Here is an 18755-nt window from a genome sequence, read left to right on the forward strand (position 1 = left end):
TGAAAGGACATGAAAGTGAGCCCTGATGTAATGGTAGAAAGTAGACAACTGTTATAAAATATTATGATAATTTGATGCCTTTTTATAAATTGATTATATGTCCTTGAAACTTTCCATGAATGAGGTAAATGTATCTTCCAGTTATTATTTTTAAAACATTATAAACATTTAGCAAGAACTATTAATTTGATCAATGACACAATTATCTAACATGATATTAACATTAAAATATACAATACTGCCATATTTTGACACCAACTTAGAGATATTGTGATATTTATTTTACTAAACACGTTTTAATTATTAATGGCCGTTCACACTAGACTGTTTCCTTGCACCGACTTCCATTCATACACATGTGAAAGTGGGACACCAGAAACACAAGCTCAAGTGAATAACCCTGTGAGAAATAACACAAACGTTTAGCATTCAAGTGGAGTGGATTGCTTATTTTTAAATTTTGAATTATTATTATTTGTTATACCGGTATGTTAAATTTATGTTTGTGAAAAACTGCCACAGAATGTGACGTCATTTCACGGCCGTTGCAGTGTCTGTAGAAATTTCACAAGTGTAGAGCGGCCGCGGCTTTAACTAGTTTTAAATTAACTATTTTTATTAGCATTATCTGTGTCCTACATGTTTCACTCAACCCTGTTACTCCTGACATGATTTTCCTCCTTTAAAAACAGAGCATTTCTTAAAACTGTGACACTCAGGAAGTGACATCATCTGGGCTCTTTCTACTGCATGATGGGAAGACAAGAGAATAATCTCAATCCATTGTCTCAGTTTTTACACAAACTGTAGCATTGACTGTATTCATCAACCCTGTTACCAAAGTTACTGTAAGAAGAATCTCTAGAACTATGAATAACTTGTATGATATTTGACAAATACAACTTTATCAGTAACTTGGTGTTTACTGATTATTCTTTAAAAGGTAAACTATGTTGAAAATTCTGGTAACATTGTTGCAAATTGGGAACCAGATATCAAATAAATGTCAAATAAAACAGTTAAAATAGTATTTAGCTTGATCTGATGTTGACCAAGAATAAACACGAACCTCTTTGTTCTTCAGGATCTTCAGTGTGTTTCATTCTGCAGGGTTCTGGATCACTCATGTTCTCACTGTCCTCTTTAATAAACTCAGTCTTTGCAGATTTCAGCTCCTCCTGATGCACTGATGCTCGTCTTCACTTGTAGCTGATGGGAATTTACAGCATTTATTGGTGAATTGCAGTGGGAGGAGCTTCACTGACCATGTGACTGATGTGGGAGGAGCTTCGCTGATGATGTGACTGATGTGGGAGGAGCTTCACTGATGATGTGATTGCAGTGGGAGGAGCTTCACTGATGATGTGATTGCAGTGGGAGGAGCTGATCTGCCAAAATCAAAAATATCAATTACTGAGTTTGTTTTTATAATAAATGACATTTCTAAACATGTATGTCTGTCCATCTATTCATCGTACAGTAACAGATTATTTTTAATTATTTTTTGTTAATCCTAACATTATTCTGCTGCTTCATTAAAATATAGGTATCTAGAAATATAGAAAAGAATATAAATAATTTAAAAAAGAAAAACAGTTAAAATCATAAACACAGAAATAAACATATAGTAGCCAACAAATCCCCTCAGTCTGTTGACACCAATGAAATGAGCTTTAAGTGTCAATTTACAGGAGATCTGAAGACATCAGCATAATAAATGAGGTGAAAACAGGAACTATTGTCATGAAATAAAGAGTGTTTTCAGCAGATCTGTTAATATTGATGAGCCTCAGACTATCAACACTCATTCAACAAGCCATTCAGGATCATCAGCAGATCATCTCACTTTATTCTGAGTGTTTAACTGTTAGAAACACATTACTTGAGTCAGGATAGATGATGAAAGACTATTAAACTGCTCAATTGAAAGACAATACTGTTAATTCTCACAACATGATATGGATAAAACATCAATAATACAAAAACAATCACTAATGACACTCACTTCATCAACAGATAAATAATGACAGCAGCATAATGTGTCCAAATTAAGTTTGATCTTATGATAACTACATTAATCACTATAAAGTTAGATCATTCAAATAATAACATTTTATATGTACAGAAACTGAAAATGATCATAAAACTTTAAAAAATAAGAGCACCACAAAGCACTATTGTTCCAAGAGTAAAACGCTATTCATATTGTGGTCCTGACACTATTCTCTGTTGTAAATATGCTTACTTGATTCACCTCAAGATGATTTGGAGATCCAAAAGGGCAAAACATCTGGAAAGTTCAAGCTACTTGTTCAAGGGGAAGTGATCCCGAACATCCAGGGGAACCCAATGTTAAGTGAATATGCAATTTATACTCTTATAATGCCTCATATAGGCTGACATGATATTATCCACACTTGTAACTTTGTAAGTGGAATATATATGCAATTTATTCTGTATTAACCAATGCCTTTTATGTATAAGCTTATGTATGTTACTAACCAAGTTTATGATTTAGTAAGAAAGAGTGTTGTATAAGAAAGACACTGCAACTTGTTTTGTAATAGTTTTTATTGTAATAATGCATGCAGGAAACGATAATAATGTACTCATGTTTAAGCATTTAATCAATGGAAAGAATAGCATATGGTAGATAGAAATAACACTAAGTAGTAGAAAGCATGTATCTTAGCAAAGTAGAAATGGCAAGCATTACCCGTTTGATGAGGAGCATGAGACGCAGGAGAAAGGCAGAGGGTCCAGAGCAGCAAGCAAAGGAGAACAAAGGAAAGAGCTTTATATATGGAGTTTAGAAGGGGGTTTCCAGAACTGAGGACAGTTCAAGACTTCGGATTGGACAGATTGTCTGTAAAGGACTGAATCTGTGCGGAGGGCGTGTGGACTATAAAAAGTATTGTAAGGAATGTCAAAGTCAGACGCTGGTTCACCAAGGACGGCCTCTCCGGTGTTAGATGCCTTGCCATTGCGCCACATGAAGATGAAAGCTTGCAAATTATTTGGTTTTGATTTACTTCTATTTTTATTTTATATATTAATACCATTTATGTAAACTAGTTAACCTGTATATAATAAGAAATACATATAATTGAAATTAAGAAGCTCGCCTGCCTTAAGTTTCTGTTTTACAAAAGATTGAGCTGAACTAAACCACGGAGCAGTCTTTCGACTGAATTGTAAGTATGGAAATTTATGTACTTATTGTTTAGAACGAATTCGACTGACTTTACCTAACCTGAGAATAAACAAAATAAGGTAGAAGGTGTCTATATTTAAGACCCAAACAAGGGGTTAAATTAAGCACCACAAAACAATATATATATTAAACATTTGACCATGATAGAGGACCATGGGTCAGAAACCTAAAATTTTGAACCAGCCTTTTTGGAAAGACCAGATGTGGTGTTTAGGATCCCATATTGGTCTAAAACGGGGGACTGAAGGGGGTGGACTGGAATCCACTGCTGCTTCAATGTTTATGTAATGAGTGATTATCATCAAGGTATTAATCAATATTTTTCCTTCAAAATATCACATGATTTGAATGACTTCTCTGGAGATTTTTATTTGGTTATTGAAGTTACCAGTGTGATTACTGAAATGTTATTTTCATGTATTATTTTTAAAGTCAGTATTTGATATTTGAATGCAATAGCAGTGCTTGCTTATTTATTCCGGCTTCCAGAAATTAAATAGGGACTGGTTTTGTGTTTAAGAAAGGTCTTCAACTTGTTAAAACACATAGGGTTCATTGAAGTCTATAGTTTAAGGGACCATTTCTCAGTTAAAGCCTATATTTTCCATTTAGACTAAAGTGTCCTATCCTGACAGAAAGAACTTGTTACCCATACAAAAATGTAATATATGGCCATATTTGTACTTATATTTTAAATAGCATGACATATATCTATACATATATTTGACTTATCTCAGAACACAATATATGCCTGCAACATATATGAACATTTATGTGTCCAAACATGTGAAGAAAATATTTGAGTTCATCCATATATGATACCATATATCTGCACATATTACAGTATAGTATTGGTTTCTCGCATATATGGGCAACATTAAGTATAAATATGTGACATACATATTTGTTTTCCACATATTTAATAAATGTATGTAAACATACACTGTAACCCTTTACTGTAAATTTACAGCGAATTTCTTACAGAATTGCACTGTATTTCCATAATACAGTATTAAGCTGTATCTTTTACAGAACAGCTGCAAATATACAGCACATTTCTGTTTTCATCCCGATAAATTCGTAATACAATATCATACTGACTGTAAAGGCATTGCATTGTGGGATTGATTTCTTTCGCGCTCAATTCAGTTCAAATGTGACGCGAGCAGACAGTAGGCAGTTACTACAGGCAAACTTGTTTTGTCAGCGGGATTCAACTGAACAGAATAATCTTTCCTGTTATCAAGATAAACAATGTCTGCAAATCTGTGAGCAATTTTTAAGCTTTTGTGAGCTTCGGTTCGTGTTTCAAACATTAGTTGCCTGTGACGCAGCAGAAAATGGACGACGTTAACGGTGCATGAAGACGGATGGAAGAATTTGTCATCTGAAACTGCGCGTGACGATAAGTGGGATTTAGAGTTTGAGAAGATGGAGAATTATTCAACTGAGTGATACGGTAAGCCAATATATAAGTTTTTGTTTTGCGTTCGCATTTCTACATTGTTTCCACGTATTTGGTTTGATTTTGCGAACGCGGTTTACTACCGTGGCCGCGCAAGCGATTCACTGACTCTGTTCACCTGTTTACCAAGTAACTTTGACATTTCACATAATAGGCAACATTTACCATGCTATTTGCATGACGTGCTTTTGATATATATTTTTTTCGTTTCAGGCTTTGTAATCTTATGGCCAGTGTTAATGTAAGTGATTTTAAGTACTGTTACAGTTATAGTCTATGTGGTAAAAAAATAAATAAAAATGCTATCAAATTCTGTCAGGTCTGTGATCGTGCTTTTGAATCGTTGTCAGAATTTTGCTAGCACATGAAAATCCATGTTCCTAATGCTGTTTTCAAATGTAGTATTCCTGATTGCCATCCCATGGTCCTACAACTACTCCCTAATTCAAAGAAGTTAGACGGTGTTATCCTTCAAGCAGATAAGTAGAGATTATTAAGCAAATCTCATTAATCTGTAATATGTTTTATGTTTTGGTTCTGTTGATCATGGTTGTGCTGTCCTTTGTAAAAATTGTTTCAGGAATTTGCGTCGCTGATGTCCAGCAATCTACATTTGCCAGAAAGTCCACGACTTATTTCCTGGTATGTAAACATTAAAGGGGTAGATGAAACCTAAAATGAAAAGCCATCATTTACTCACCCCACTGCAAAATATGTTTTTCTTAATTAGTGTTTTTATTTTGTTTCCAGTCCAGATATCTACAATTATGACATGAAGAAGCATTTAATAGACAAGTAAAAATAATTGTCTTGTTTTCTGAAAGAATAAGTCAAAATTAAGTGAGTTTATGCTTAAAACAAACAAAATTATATGCCAGTGCATTTTAGCATTCTAACCAATTTAAATTTTTTGTTGAAAAATGTAATTCATAGAACTATGAATAGACAACTACATCAAACCACAGTGGAACCCACAGTAGTTATTTTAATTATTAATATTATTATTTATTTTTTATTCCATTACAGGTCAATCTCTAAGCAACCAGTGCTGGATATTAAGTTTGGAAAGTCAAGGTGTGTGTGAAAGGATCACAGCCTCTTCATCTCTGGCCTGGCAGCGCTGTTTGCCTCCTCCTATGAGTTCAGCTTGCAGTACCAGGAAGAGGCAGTACCTTGAGTTTATTCAGAGGTTAGTCATTGGCATATTTGCCATTCATATATATATTAGACTGAATTGTGTCATTAACCTTGACTTGACAGGATTTATTAAGCTGACTACTGGTATGAACAATATGGCCCTGGTTTCCATACAGGGCTTAGCTTAAGCCAGGTCTAGGCCTTAATAAAATTAGGGTATTTAAGCAGCTTTTATAAATAAATAAATAAATACATAAATAAAAAACATTACTGGTGTGCATCTTGAGACAAAACAGTGGCAGTCACATATTTTAAGATATGTCAGTGCAAGTTGTTTTCAATTAAATGATTAGTGAAAATTCTGTCATTAATTACTCACCCTCATGTCGTTCCAAACCTGTAAGACCTTCGTTCATCTTCAGAACACAAATGAAGATATTTTTGATGAAATCTGAGAGGTTTCTGAACCACCCATAGACAGCAACGTCTTTGCAACTTTTAAGGCCCAGAAAGCTAGTAAAAACATTGTTTAAAAATAATCCATGTAACTACAGTGGTTCAACTTTAATATTATGAAGCGACGAGAATATTTGTTGTACACCAAAAAATAAAAAAATAACGACATTATGCAACAATCTCTTCTCTTTCACGTCATTCTCCTACGCTGTTGACGTAGAGTAAACAGTGTCAAGTCACCTTCATTTATATAGTGCTTTTAACAATATAGACTGTTTCAGCTTTACAGAGATAATAGGAGATTACAGTAGCATAGATTGTTTAGGCTTTACAGCATCTCTACAATAAAGTTATTAGATCGACTATTGCTAATTGACTAAATGCCGGCGGACACAGCTTCAGTGAGTTGTTCAAAATCTTTCTATTAAACTCTGTGTACACAAACAATGTTCTCAATGCTGGAGTTCATGTGTAGAGCCTCTGGTGATACTTCCAGCACAGTTTCATGTTGTGTCGAGCCTTCTTAGTGTTTTAAAAATAGTGAGTTTTGATGCTATCATAGAAGTGCCACAAGCACTCCCATTCACAAGGCAATTTGACCAAAAACGAAAATACGGTCAAACTTAAAAGTGGCGTTTCCATTCTAAGTATGGTTTTAAACAAAAGTTTGCCTCGGGTAGAAAAAGCCAGTGCAGTGCTTCTGGGTTCTACGTCAGAACGTATGCTTATTATTGGCCGACTCTGGTCGTGTGTGATGACCCAGGAGCTAGCCAATAGTGAGCCTACGTTCTGATGTAGAACCCATAAGCGCTGCTCTGTTTTACACTACGTCAACAGTGTAGGAGAATGACATGGAAAAGAAGAGATTATTCAACAATGTCGTTATTTTGGGGTTATTTTGCGCACAAAAAGTATTCTCGTCACTTCATAATATTTAGGTTGAACCCAGGGCTCGAGACTAACGGCGTCCTATCGTCCTGGGGACGATAGAAAATGTGTTTAGGACGAACAGAAATATTCTCCAGGACGCCTACAGGACGAAAGACATTTTTGTATGTGTGTTCATTTATTACTAGCCTATTAGGGTAGGGTGACCAAACGTCCTGTTTTCCCAGGACATGTCCTGTTTTCACGTCGTGTCCTGGCCATCCTGTCTGTTTTTTAAAAAGTGATGAAAATGTCCTGGTTTTCATTATTTTTCATTGGGCCATTAAGAGTGTTCTTTAAATACACGCTTTAAATAGGCTAGTAATAAATGAACACACATACAAAAATGTCTTTCGTCCTGTAGGCGTCCTGGAGAATATTTCTGTTCGTCCTAAACACATTTTCTATCGTCCCCAGGACGATAGGACGCCGTTAGTCTCGAGCCCTGGGTTCAACCTAAATATTATGAAGTGACGAGAATACTTTTTGTGTGCAAAATAACCCCAAAATAACGACATTGTTGAATAATCTCTTCTTTTCCATGTCATTCTCCTACACTGTTGACGTAGTGTAAAACAGTGCAGCGCTTATTATTTATTACTAGCCTATTAGGGTAGGGTGACCAAACGTCCTGTTTTCCCAGGACATGTCCTGTTTTCACGTCGTGTCCTGGCCGTCCTGTCTGTTTTTTAAAAAGTGATGAAAATGTCCTGGTTTTCATTATTTTTCATTGGGCCATTAAGAGTGTTCTTTAAATACACGCTTTCCTTAGCACACACAACAAATGAAACCGGCTTCGTCCCGTCTTGTTATAATCAGCGCGTTCTTCAATCCGCAGCGGCAAGCAGAGAGCACGTCAGAATACAGAGGCCTCTGTGTGTGTGTGTGTGTGTGTGTGTGTGTGTCTGTTCATCGCAGCCTCATTGTCATTGGTCTGTCACTGCTTGTCCATGTCAGAATATTTGAAATGACCAATCAAGTCAAAGTAGGCGGACTTTACGTTCACAGAATTTTAGCAACGTGACGATTTACGCTTTCAGTTTACGGTCAAGTTCGAGGTAAGATGTAGCTAACAGCGTAAAAAAAAAAAGAAAAAGAAAAAGAAAAAGCCCAAATGTAAATTCACAGATGATTTACAGAGAAAATTCCCGTGTTTTCGTTTCGGTCGGGATCCGTGTAAAGCAGAATGCATGAACTGCAAAGCTGGCACGTACGTGTCAGTGTCAAATAAAGGTGCTATAGCGACCTAAAAGCGCACATAAAGAAAGTATAGGCTAAGAGAACATCAGGAGGATTGAAATTGTTTTTTTACTGAAATAGTATAGTAGATTTTTTATTTTTATTTTAGTAGTAGATTTTTAACCTGCTATGGCCATGAAAAGAAATATTGTCATGTAAAAGGTGTTAAAAGCTAAACTATTTTTTTTTTATATATATATATAGTATTCTATTGTTGCGTGCCAAACATTGAATGGAAAGGATGTATTACTTTATGTATTAAAGTATAACATAGTTGCAAGGTTGTGAATGCATTTGTATTTTTTGATGCATTCTCCCCCAAACTACGCCCCCACCCCTTAACCACGCCTCCCCAAAAATCATGCCCCGCCCATCAACCAAGCCCCCGTCCTGTTTTCTGAAAACTAAAATATGGTCACCCTATATTAGGGTAACTTACTTAGAAAATGCCAAAATTAACCGACCAAGCGCTGACTACAACGGAGCGTGTCTTCTCATGCTGTTACTATAGTTACTATCACTGGCCGGCTACTCACTCGGAGACTTGTTTCGCGGAACATCTCACATGGCTTATTTTCACAGACGAAAACGAGACAATAACAAAATAAAAACTAGTTTTGAATGACAAAAACTATGACGAAAATCTATTGACATTTTCGTCAACAAAAATGTTAGATAGTGACGATTTGGGAAGCGATCCAGTCAGAACTGATGTCCTGCGTTTGTGGTAGATGCGCACATTTGTAGGCTACTGTGACGTGCTGATCTACCCAGCGGCAGAGGCGTATCCAGGACATTTTTACTGGGGTGGCCAAGATGGGACACAAAACTAGAGTGGGGTGGCCATATATACTATAAAGTAATGTTATGTAAACCTTTAAACTCTTATATGTAAGGTGGGAGGAGTTGGATCTAGATTAGAGGAAATAGAGGATTTTAATAATAGTAACAAAGTGCAAACTTTATTTTTAAATAATGGTACTATTTCATAAAATGTAAGATATAGTCACAGGCCTATTTAGGAAATGTGTTTACTATAGTCTGTTATTAATTGCCATAGTGGGGGATATTATTTACTCAATTAACTTGGCCATTAACTTGTCCGAAAATGCATTTGTGTTTATCTGCAAAAAGGTTTACATACACTAGATTGCAGCCTAGGCTACTGTTAATGTAAATATAATGTTAGTGGTTTGTTTTTAAAGTCTACATTAGAGACCTGCGCGGGACGGATTTCTCACTTAATAATTCCTAAAAAGCTGACATCTCAGTTCATCGCCATCTCACAAATCTCTGTTATTATCAATGAAACTGGCAGCATAATTAATCTTTCATATTATCTACACTTTGTTTGATATAATAGATGATTTGCCAGTATGCAGAATTCAGCACTGAACAAAAAGTCCATTTTGAGCGGTGAGGGGATTCTATCTTAAATGCATCTGATTGGCCATTGCGTTCAAGAAATCAACACATATGTCTGTGATTGGTTACATTGTTCAACGCTGCAAACATGTTATAAATAGAGACTCTGGCCTGTAAATAGTTTCTATTTTGTTTTAGTTGTTCTTGTTGCTTTTGTGCAACAGATAAATGACAATTTATTTGTTTTTATTTGTTCAATTTATAGATCATTCTATTTTGCGGGAGTCCCGACTCCCGCGAATCGACACACGAGTGCATTACCGCCCGCGCCCGCACTCGGCCATCAGATCTATATTCCCGTGCCGCACTCTGTTGCGTTGGGTCCCGACCATACCTCTCAATCGACTGATTCCAGCGTTTTTATCGTTGTTGTATTGTTGCAACTGTGTGACGTCCTCTTGTTTCACGGACCAGCAGCAGCAGGTGCACCGTGCAGCGCGCGTGCTCTTATCTCATGGGTCATCTGATCTGCATGGCCAAACGTCCGCTGAGCAGAAATCAGCTCTCACAGTCTCAGTACGACCGTTCCTGTGTTAGTTAAAAATGTGAAACTGGCCCTAAATCAGTTGATCAGCTGTCATCACTGATTGACAACATTTCTCGTTTCTTGTGTTGACGAACTTGACCTACCTATCAGATCTGGGGTGGCCGCAGGGGTGGCCAATGAGCTTTCAGGGGTGGCACCGGCCACCCCAGGCCACCCCCTAGAATCGCCACTGCCCAGCGGCACACGAGTTTACATGCGCTGCATGTCTCATAAAACGTTAAAAAATGTAAACGTCTGGGAGAATGAGTAGAGCAGACATATAGATCTGAATAAGAGTGACGACTCAAAAAAAAGAGCTCTATTCGGTACGGTTTTCTGTACGCACACACCCGACCCGAAGCGTGCAGCCATGCACAGATACCTATACAGCGCGCGAGTACGGAATTGAGCTCTCTTTCGTGTCTGAGTGGACAAATACACACAACATTATGTCGAAATGTCCGTTTTGGAGAGTATTCACGTAAATTATGTTGATTATGTCTTAAACAGTTTTGAGTGTATCGGATGTGCATCAGTGCAATTGGATCCGCATGTCATTGGACATGATCCGATGTCTTAAAGTGACAGTGGGTAATAAACCTAATGCGGTCTGTGTCCTTAATATTGATCAAGCAACAAAAGTAAAAGAGAAAAGCATTCACTGCTCGTTAATAGCTTTAATAAGGATTCATTATATTTAATTCATACAAATAAATATGTCTGCTGCTTGAAAGAATAAAGAATGATTATATTTTTGAGATATGTAGTCACCAGTATTTATTTGTTATTGTTTAATCCAACCAACTCAAAAATGTTTTGAACTGTATTTTTCTCTTAATTTTCGAATGTAAAAAAAAATAAAAAATAAAATAAAATTGTTCTGCATTAACACAAAAAAGCATTTAACTCCTGTTATTTTTTTATTAAATCTGTTTTTTACCTGTTTATAGATAACTACTTTGAATGGAGCTAAATAAATAATATATATCATAAACATTTTAATGGTGTTTTTATTATGTGACTAACAACTATAGATGATAATAACAAAGTGCAGAAACAACATGTTTATTTTGGGACGGCTGACATTCACTTTAGGACGGTTCAAATCGTTTTTCAGGACGGTTCCAGGACGGAGGTGAAAAAAGTTAGTCTGGAGCCCTGGTTGAACCACTGTAGTTATATGTACTATTTACTGATGTTTTTACCACCTTTCTGGGCTTTGACAGTTGCAATGACATTGATATCAATGGAAGGACAGAAACCTCTCAGATTTCATCAAAAATCAGGGTTCCCGCGGGGTCTTAAAAAGTATAAAATTCTGAACTTTAAATTTAAGGCCTTAAAATGTCTTAAAAAAGGCCAGATTTTCATCCGTGGTCTTAAATTTTATTTAGTCAGGTCTAAAAAAGGTCTCGCCAACAGGCCGTTCACATATCGCATCTTTTGCGCGCTCAAGTTCGTTCAAATGTAGGCGCGCGCTCTTAATTGAAGCGACGCACTCGTTTTTTTCCAGGCGCAGCGAGATAAAAAAAATCTCAACTCTTCAGAATGCCGCAAACGCACCGCAGGACATGTGACAAGAACCAACCAATCAGCTCCGCCCCTTTCCGTAACAACATTGAAAGCTCACTCAACTGGAAGGGTCCGGGTGCACCCAAACACTACGGGTGTTTTTTCTCTTCTCCGTAAATAAATCTTGAAGCAGAGCTACAGCAAGCGTTTCTCGCCGGTGGAAATCCATTAGCCACTAAAACTTCTTTGTCATTGTGGAGAGCGCAGTGCTTGGTTGCATAGCAACGACAGACGCCGCGGGAAAATCCGACCGAATTTTACTATTAATAATAAAAGAAGCTAAAGTGCATTGTAAATGTCGGTAATTTATCTTTTTATAAAAAAATCATTTAAAGTCTGAAATATGTGAGGTTTATCTTTTTATAAAAAAACTTTGTCTAAACTTTGTTTGAACTTGTACATGTTAGTATATAACATGTTGCAAGACACTTTTAAAATCTGGCTATCATTTTTAATGGTATTATTTTAATGTTTATGTAAACAAAAAGTGCATATTGATGCTAATTTTATTTGTTATTTGCTGGTTTTCGACATTGTGTAGTATTAGTACTTTTTGAACAGGATTCTGTGAAAACCGTGGTCATTTTTGTCACTATAATCATTTAAATGAAATGTTCATGCCATTTCATCTCTAGTTATGATCAACTATGATCAACAAAAAAATCTACTAATTATGTTTTTTTTTACAGTATAATATGCATAGTACAATTTTCTATAAAAAAAAATATATATCTGATTCTGATTCTGACACACGTTAAATTTGACTTGCTGAAACCTGCAAGAACCCTGAAAATATCTTAATTTGTGTTGTGAAGATGAATCAAAGTCTTGAGGGTGAGTATTAATGACAGAATTAAAATTTTTGGGTGCAAACATGCATTTTAGTCTGGTAAATGTCATGTTTAACATTATCGTGTAGTCATATATGCAATAAACATTGCAAGGCTTGCAATAAGTTAAATTATTTCTGTCACAAAGGTTTGGGCTGGATTCAGGCAATGTGTGCTCTATATAAACTGAGAGTCTATGACTGCCTTTCCACTGATACTCTGATGGGACCTGATGAGGGGATGATATTGTTAATGAGCTGGGTGATGAGTAGACAAAAGTTGTAGAATAAAACTTTAAATCTGGCAACCCCACCTCCAAAAGTTTAGTTAGTTGACAGTGCACATGTAAACAGACACATTGAGTTGATGTATTTTAACCAGGGCAGAACAAATATCAGTTATTGATCACAACATCCAACATTGCATTTTTTTTTCATGTTGTTCAGTTTTATCCAAACAAACTAGTCGTTAAAACCGGTATCTGGTTTCTTTTTACAAATCTTTTGTGCTGTCTCTCTCTGTCAAAATATATAAACTCAGTCCATAATATTTCATTGTTTTTCTGCCTTTTAGACGCTTTCTTGACATCAATCCTGAACGTGGATCAAAAACAAAGAAAGGACAAGTAACTTCAAAGAAAACTGGCCAAGTTGTGCAAAACAAGAACACCACTGTAAGCCTACAGGTTTCCTCACTTCTGCGAAAACTTGCAGACTTTGAATGGGATTCCGTTTGCACATTTATGGACTTCAAAACAGAAACAGCAATTGACTGCCATTATAAAGCTTGGAAGAGCCAGGACATTTATTAATATAACTCTGATTGTATTCGTCTGAAAGCAGAATGTCATATAGACCTAGGATGACTTGAGGGTGAGTAAATCATGTGCTAATAACATTTTTTGGGTGAACTATTCCTTTAATTAAGTGCTAAGTGTTACCTGTTTGTTGTTAAGTGTTAAAATTGCATTTTATGTTTAAAAAATAATTCAGCCAACATGTTCACAGAAGGCAATTTTCTGATATTTGCTTTTAACCAAAATAAATGTTTTAAAACCCAGAAAATGTTGTTTTCTTTTTCCTAGTGTGGCTACTCTTATGAAACCTTAAAATATAATATTTTAATTATGTAGTAATAAAAGCATTATTCCCTGTAAAATACAATTTATTGCTGTAGACAAGTTTAATATGGTAAAAGTATGTGGTATATACTGTATTTGGTAATTACAGTGGAGTACTGTAAATGCTGTTTACTGTACTAGTGGTGTAAAAATACAGTATGTGGATGGCAACCCAGCTGCCAGTATTTTACTGTAAATTTACAGTGAAAAGTTTTACAGTGTACATGCATGTGATACTGATGCATTTTTAAAGCTGTGGCATATGGTTATGGTACTTTGTGGAAGTATTTGTCAAAAATGACAAAGAAAACACTGCATTATTGTATTAAAATACTATATTTGGTATTCACACAATAGACACAAAATCTCCAACTATAGGCATTTAATTACAATGCATTCATATATAAGATTTGTATCCCTAATATAAGTGAAAGTATGTACTATAGAAATAAGTACATATATGCATGTATACATACAATGCGTCTTACATATATTTCACATTTATGTGCATATACGGGAAAATATATGGCACTTACATGAAAACGGCCATTTTTGCAATATTTTGAAATATATGTTTCATATATGTGTATGTGTTTTACATATATGAATTTTGCATATATTCTCATATAGGCAGCAGACATACATGGGCACTGACATTATATATGTAATTTACATATATTGACATATATTACATTTCTGTATGGGTATCTTGATGTTTTGAGATGAGACTCCTGTTTATAGTTAGAGCCTGGCCAAATCCAACCTTGGAAAAGCTGTGTGTCGGTGTGTGTGTTAGTCTTCTTGCTTACAGGTTAAGGAACCACTGTCATTATTGGAGATTGACTGAGTTGTTGATCGGGACATGTTGGCGCCCAGCAACCCAAATCTGCGACCTGGAAGGTCACAACGTGCCAGACTTCAGGGTCTGAGTGTCAGCTGCATAATCAGATGGAGATATGCTTCCGTCTATCTGTATATGTGTGGAAAATTACTATGTTTATCTATTTCTTCAGAAGGAGCCAACATGTGTGTACTGATGTCATTCGTGCCCTTGGAAATGGTATAACTGCTGTGATCTTTGTTACTGTAAGCGGGACGGCCTACAAACTCCTGTGTGAGTCTTGAAGCTGAACTTCTGTTGATAAAGCTGCAAACTATCTTCAGTAAAACATTTCTTCAATTTTTTATAATTCTGACTCCGGGTCTTCTTTCAAACATCTGGTCCTTGGAACACGTGTGCGGTTTCTCTCCAGTGTGGATCCTCTCATGTGTTTTCAGATGTCCTGATCGACTGAATCTCTTGTCACAGTGTGAACACTTGTAAGATTTTTCTCCAGTGTGAATTCTCTGGTGCTGTTTTAAATGTGCAGCTGTAATAAAAGTCGTCTCACACTCAAAGCACATGTACTCTCTTACACCATTATGAACTTTATCATGTCTATGTAAATATGGCAGCAGTGAAAAACTCTTTCCACACATAGAACATGAATGTGGCTTCTCCTTCATATGAACTGTCAGGTGTTTCTTCAGGACTGATACACAGATAAATGTTTTACCGCATTGATCACATGAGAACGGCTTCTCTCCAGTGTGGATCTTCTTGTGTTCTTTAAGGTTTGAAGATTGACTGAAATCTTTCCCACATTCATCGCACTTAAATGGCTTCTCTCCAGTGTGGATCCTCATGTGTCGCTTCAGGGCACTTTTAAACGCAAAACTCTGTCCACACTGATCACACGTGTGCGGTTTCTCTCCAGTGTGGATCTTCTCATGTCTTTTCAGATGTGTTGACTGACTGAATCTCTTGTCACAGTGTGAACACTTGTAAGGTTTTTCTCCAGTGTGAATTCTCTGGTGCTTTTTTAAATCGCTCACTGTAATAAAAGTCTTCTCACACTCAAAGCACATGTGCTCTCTCACACCAGTATGAACTTTCTCATGTCTATGTAAATATGTCAGCAGTGAAAAACTCTTTCCACACACAGAACATGAATGCGGCTTCTCCTTTGTATGAACTGTCAGGTGTGTCTCCAGGTGTGATGCCCAGATAAATGTTTTGCCACATTGATCACATGAGAACGGCTTCTCTCCAGTGTGAACTCTAATGTGGCGCTCAAGACTATGTTTGGTTGTGTAACTCTTTCCACACTGAGTGCAGGTGAAAGATTTCTTGTCTCTTCTTTTCTTTAAAAATGTATTTTTAGTCTTTGAGCGACTCAAGGGTTTTCCTCCAGGATTGACATGATGTTCCTCCTCCACTTCACTCAGTTCTTCACTCTCCTCCGTCACTTCACTCAGTTCTTCACTCTCCTCCTTCACTTCACTCAGTTCTTCACTCTCCTCCTTCACTTCACTCAGTTCTTCTCTCTCCTCCTTCACTTCACTCAGTTCTTCACTCTCCTCCTTCACTTCACTCAGTTCTTCACTCTCCTCCTTCACTTCACTCAGTTCTTCACTCTCCTCCTTCACTTCACTCAGTTCTTCTCTCTCCTCCTTCACTTCACTCAGTTCTTCACTCTCCTCCTTCACTTCACTCAGTTCTTCACTCTCCTCCTCCACTTCACTCAGTTCTTCACTCTCCTCCGTCACTTCACTCAGTTCTTCACTCTCCTCCTTCACTTCACTCAGTTCTTCACTCTCCTCCTTCACTTCACTCAGTTCTTCTCTCTCCTCCTTCACTTCACTCAGTTCTTCACTCTCCTCCTTCACTTCACTCAGTTCTTCACTCTCCTCCTTCACTTCACTCAGTTCTTCACTCTCCTCCTTCACTTCACTCAGTTCTTCACTCTCCTCCTTCACTTCACTCAGTTCTTCACTCTCCTCCGTCACTTCACTCAGTTCTTCACTCTCCTCCGTCACTTCACTCAGTTCTTCACTCTCCTCGTTCTCTTCCATCGGGTCTGACATTAAAGAAAAATGTATTATTAAATTAAATTTTCAGTACATCAAAATAATTCAATGAGAGAAATATAAAGTGAAAGGACATGAAAGTGAGCCCATATGAAATCGTAGAAAGTTGACAATTGCTATAAAATATTATAATTTGAAGTATTTTTATAAATTGATTATTTGTCCTTGAAACTTTTCATGAATGAGGTAAATTTATCTGACACACTCATTGCTGATTCATCAACGCTGTTATTAACATTACTGTTAAAAGAATCTTCTAAAATTCTGGTAATGTTGTTGAAAAATTGGGAACCAGATATAAAATAAATGTCAAATAAAACAGTTAAAACATTATTAGCTTGATCTGATGTTGATAATCAATATAAAAAAGTCTCAAACCTCCCTTTACTGTCCATTTGTTGAAGAAAACCCAGAACATTCTGAACCATTTCATAGTTTAACTGTTTATCTAAAAATTATGAAGTGCTTGAATGTTTCTAACATTAATGTTCTTCAGCATCATGAATGAATGAAGAATAAACACCAACCTCTTTGTTCTTCTGGATCTTCAGTGTGTTTCATTCTGCAGGGTTCTGGATCACTCATGTTCTCACTGTCCTCTTTAATAAACTCAGTCTTTGCAGATTTCAGCTCTTCCTGATGCTCTGATGCTCGTCTTCACTTGTAGCTGATGGGAATTTACAGCATTTATTGGAGAATTGCAGTGGGAGGAGCTTCACTGATGATGCAATTGGTGTGGGAGGAGCTGATCTGCCCAAAATCTAAAATATGTCAGTTACTGAGTTTGTTTTATTATTAATGGCCGTTCACACTAGACTTTTCCTTGCACTGACTTCCATTAATACGCATGTGAAAGTGGGACACCAGAAACACAAGCTGAAGTGAATAACCCTGTGAGAAATAACAACTCATTCATTATTTGTATTGCTAATCCTAACATTATTCTGAATCTTAATTAAAATACAGGTATCTAGAAATAAAGGTATAGAAATAATCTAAATTCTTGCAAATATGAATAATGGTAAGAAAAACAGTTAAAATCATAAACACATAAATAAATGTATATATAGTAACCATCAAATCCCCTCAGTCTGTTGACACCAATGAAATGAGCTTTAAGTGTCAATTTACAGGAGATCTGAAGACATCAGCATAATAAATGAGATGAAAACAGGAACTATTGTCATGAAATAAAGAGTGTTTTCAGCAGATCTGTTAATATTGATGAGCCTCAGACTATCAACACTCATTCAACAAGCCATTCAGGATCATCAGCAGATCATCTCACTTTATTCTGAGTGTTTGCTGTTAGAAACACATTATTTGAGTCAGGATAGATGATAAAAGCCTGTAAAACTGCTCTATTGATAGACAATACTGTCATTTCTCACACTTTGACATGAATAAAACATCAATAACACAAAAACAATCACTAATGACACTCATCTTCATCAACCAGATAAATTATTACAGCAGCATAATGTCCAAAGTAATCTAAATGTAGCCTAGCTAGTTTGATCTTATGATAACTACATTAATCACTAAAGTAGTTAGATCATTAAAATAATAACGTGCAGAATTTATATATATTTACATGCAAAGAAATTGAAAATGATTATAAAACTTTCCAAATAGTAATGGGAACTAAGGGAATAGTTATGTTCCAAAGAGTTGCACTATTGTTCATTAATTTAATGTCTCACGCGGCTCATTCATTATAGGCTCAATGTAAAGCATTTAGCAGTCTCTGTTCCAGTATGACACTTGATTTTTGATTCATTTGATTTTCACTTGATTTATTTGAGATTGATTCCCATATCAATTCCCCTCACTGATCTCAAACTGACTTTGACTTCTGACTTGACGAAACAATCACACAAACGAACACGAAATCGCTCAGGTCTGAATGAACTCCTCATGCTGAACATATTCTC

General features: G+C 36.3%; 2 protein-coding genes and 1 long non-coding RNA gene across 6 annotated transcripts in view; 1 reads left to right on the plus strand and 2 right to left on the minus strand.

The window, feature by feature from the left end:
• LOC309501520 (uncharacterized protein) overlaps positions 1 to 1388 on the minus strand; it is a 32577-nt gene extending 31189 nt beyond the window's left edge. For both annotated transcript variants that reach the window (XM_082173692.1, XM_082173694.1), the window contains exon 1: positions 1070 to 1388. In XM_082173692.1, coding sequence (XP_082029818.1) covers positions 1070 to 1127 — 58 coding nt within the window. In that variant the 5' untranslated portion in view covers positions 1128 to 1388. The remainder of the gene's footprint in view (positions 1 to 1069) is intronic.
• A 3056-nt stretch (positions 1389 to 4444) lies between these two features.
• LOC309503553 lies at positions 4445 to 14285 on the plus strand. The gene is made up of 3 exons (XR_014207722.1): positions 4445 to 5321; positions 5706 to 5868; positions 13365 to 14285. It is a non-coding gene; the product is annotated as an uncharacterized lncRNA (long non-coding RNA).
• Positions 14286 to 14455: 170 nt separating this feature from the next.
• Positions 14456 to 18743, minus strand: LOC309499284 (uncharacterized protein). Of its 3 annotated transcripts, none has more exons than XM_082170433.1 (2): positions 17349 to 18743; positions 14456 to 16601 (listed from the first exon to the last, which is right to left on the minus strand). In XM_082170433.1, exons 1-2 carry the CDS (start codon positions 17404 to 17406, stop codon positions 15088 to 15090), a joined length of 1572 nt encoding a protein of 523 aa, XP_082026559.1. In that variant the 5' UTR covers positions 17407 to 18743; the 3' UTR covers positions 14456 to 15087. The 3 variants fall into 3 exon arrangements, with proteins under 3 accessions (XP_082026559.1, XP_082026558.1, XP_082026557.1); XM_082170432.1 differs by having other exon boundaries at positions 14456 to 16619; positions 17349 to 18742; XM_082170431.1 differs by having other exon boundaries at positions 14463 to 16811; positions 17349 to 18736.
• Positions 18744 to 18755: the final 12 nt, after the last annotated feature.

This window comes from Leuciscus leuciscus, assembly GCF_965113295.1.
Source record: "Leuciscus leuciscus genome assembly, chromosome: 1".
Classification (NCBI taxonomy): domain Eukaryota; kingdom Metazoa; phylum Chordata; class Actinopteri; order Cypriniformes; family Leuciscidae; genus Leuciscus; species Leuciscus leuciscus.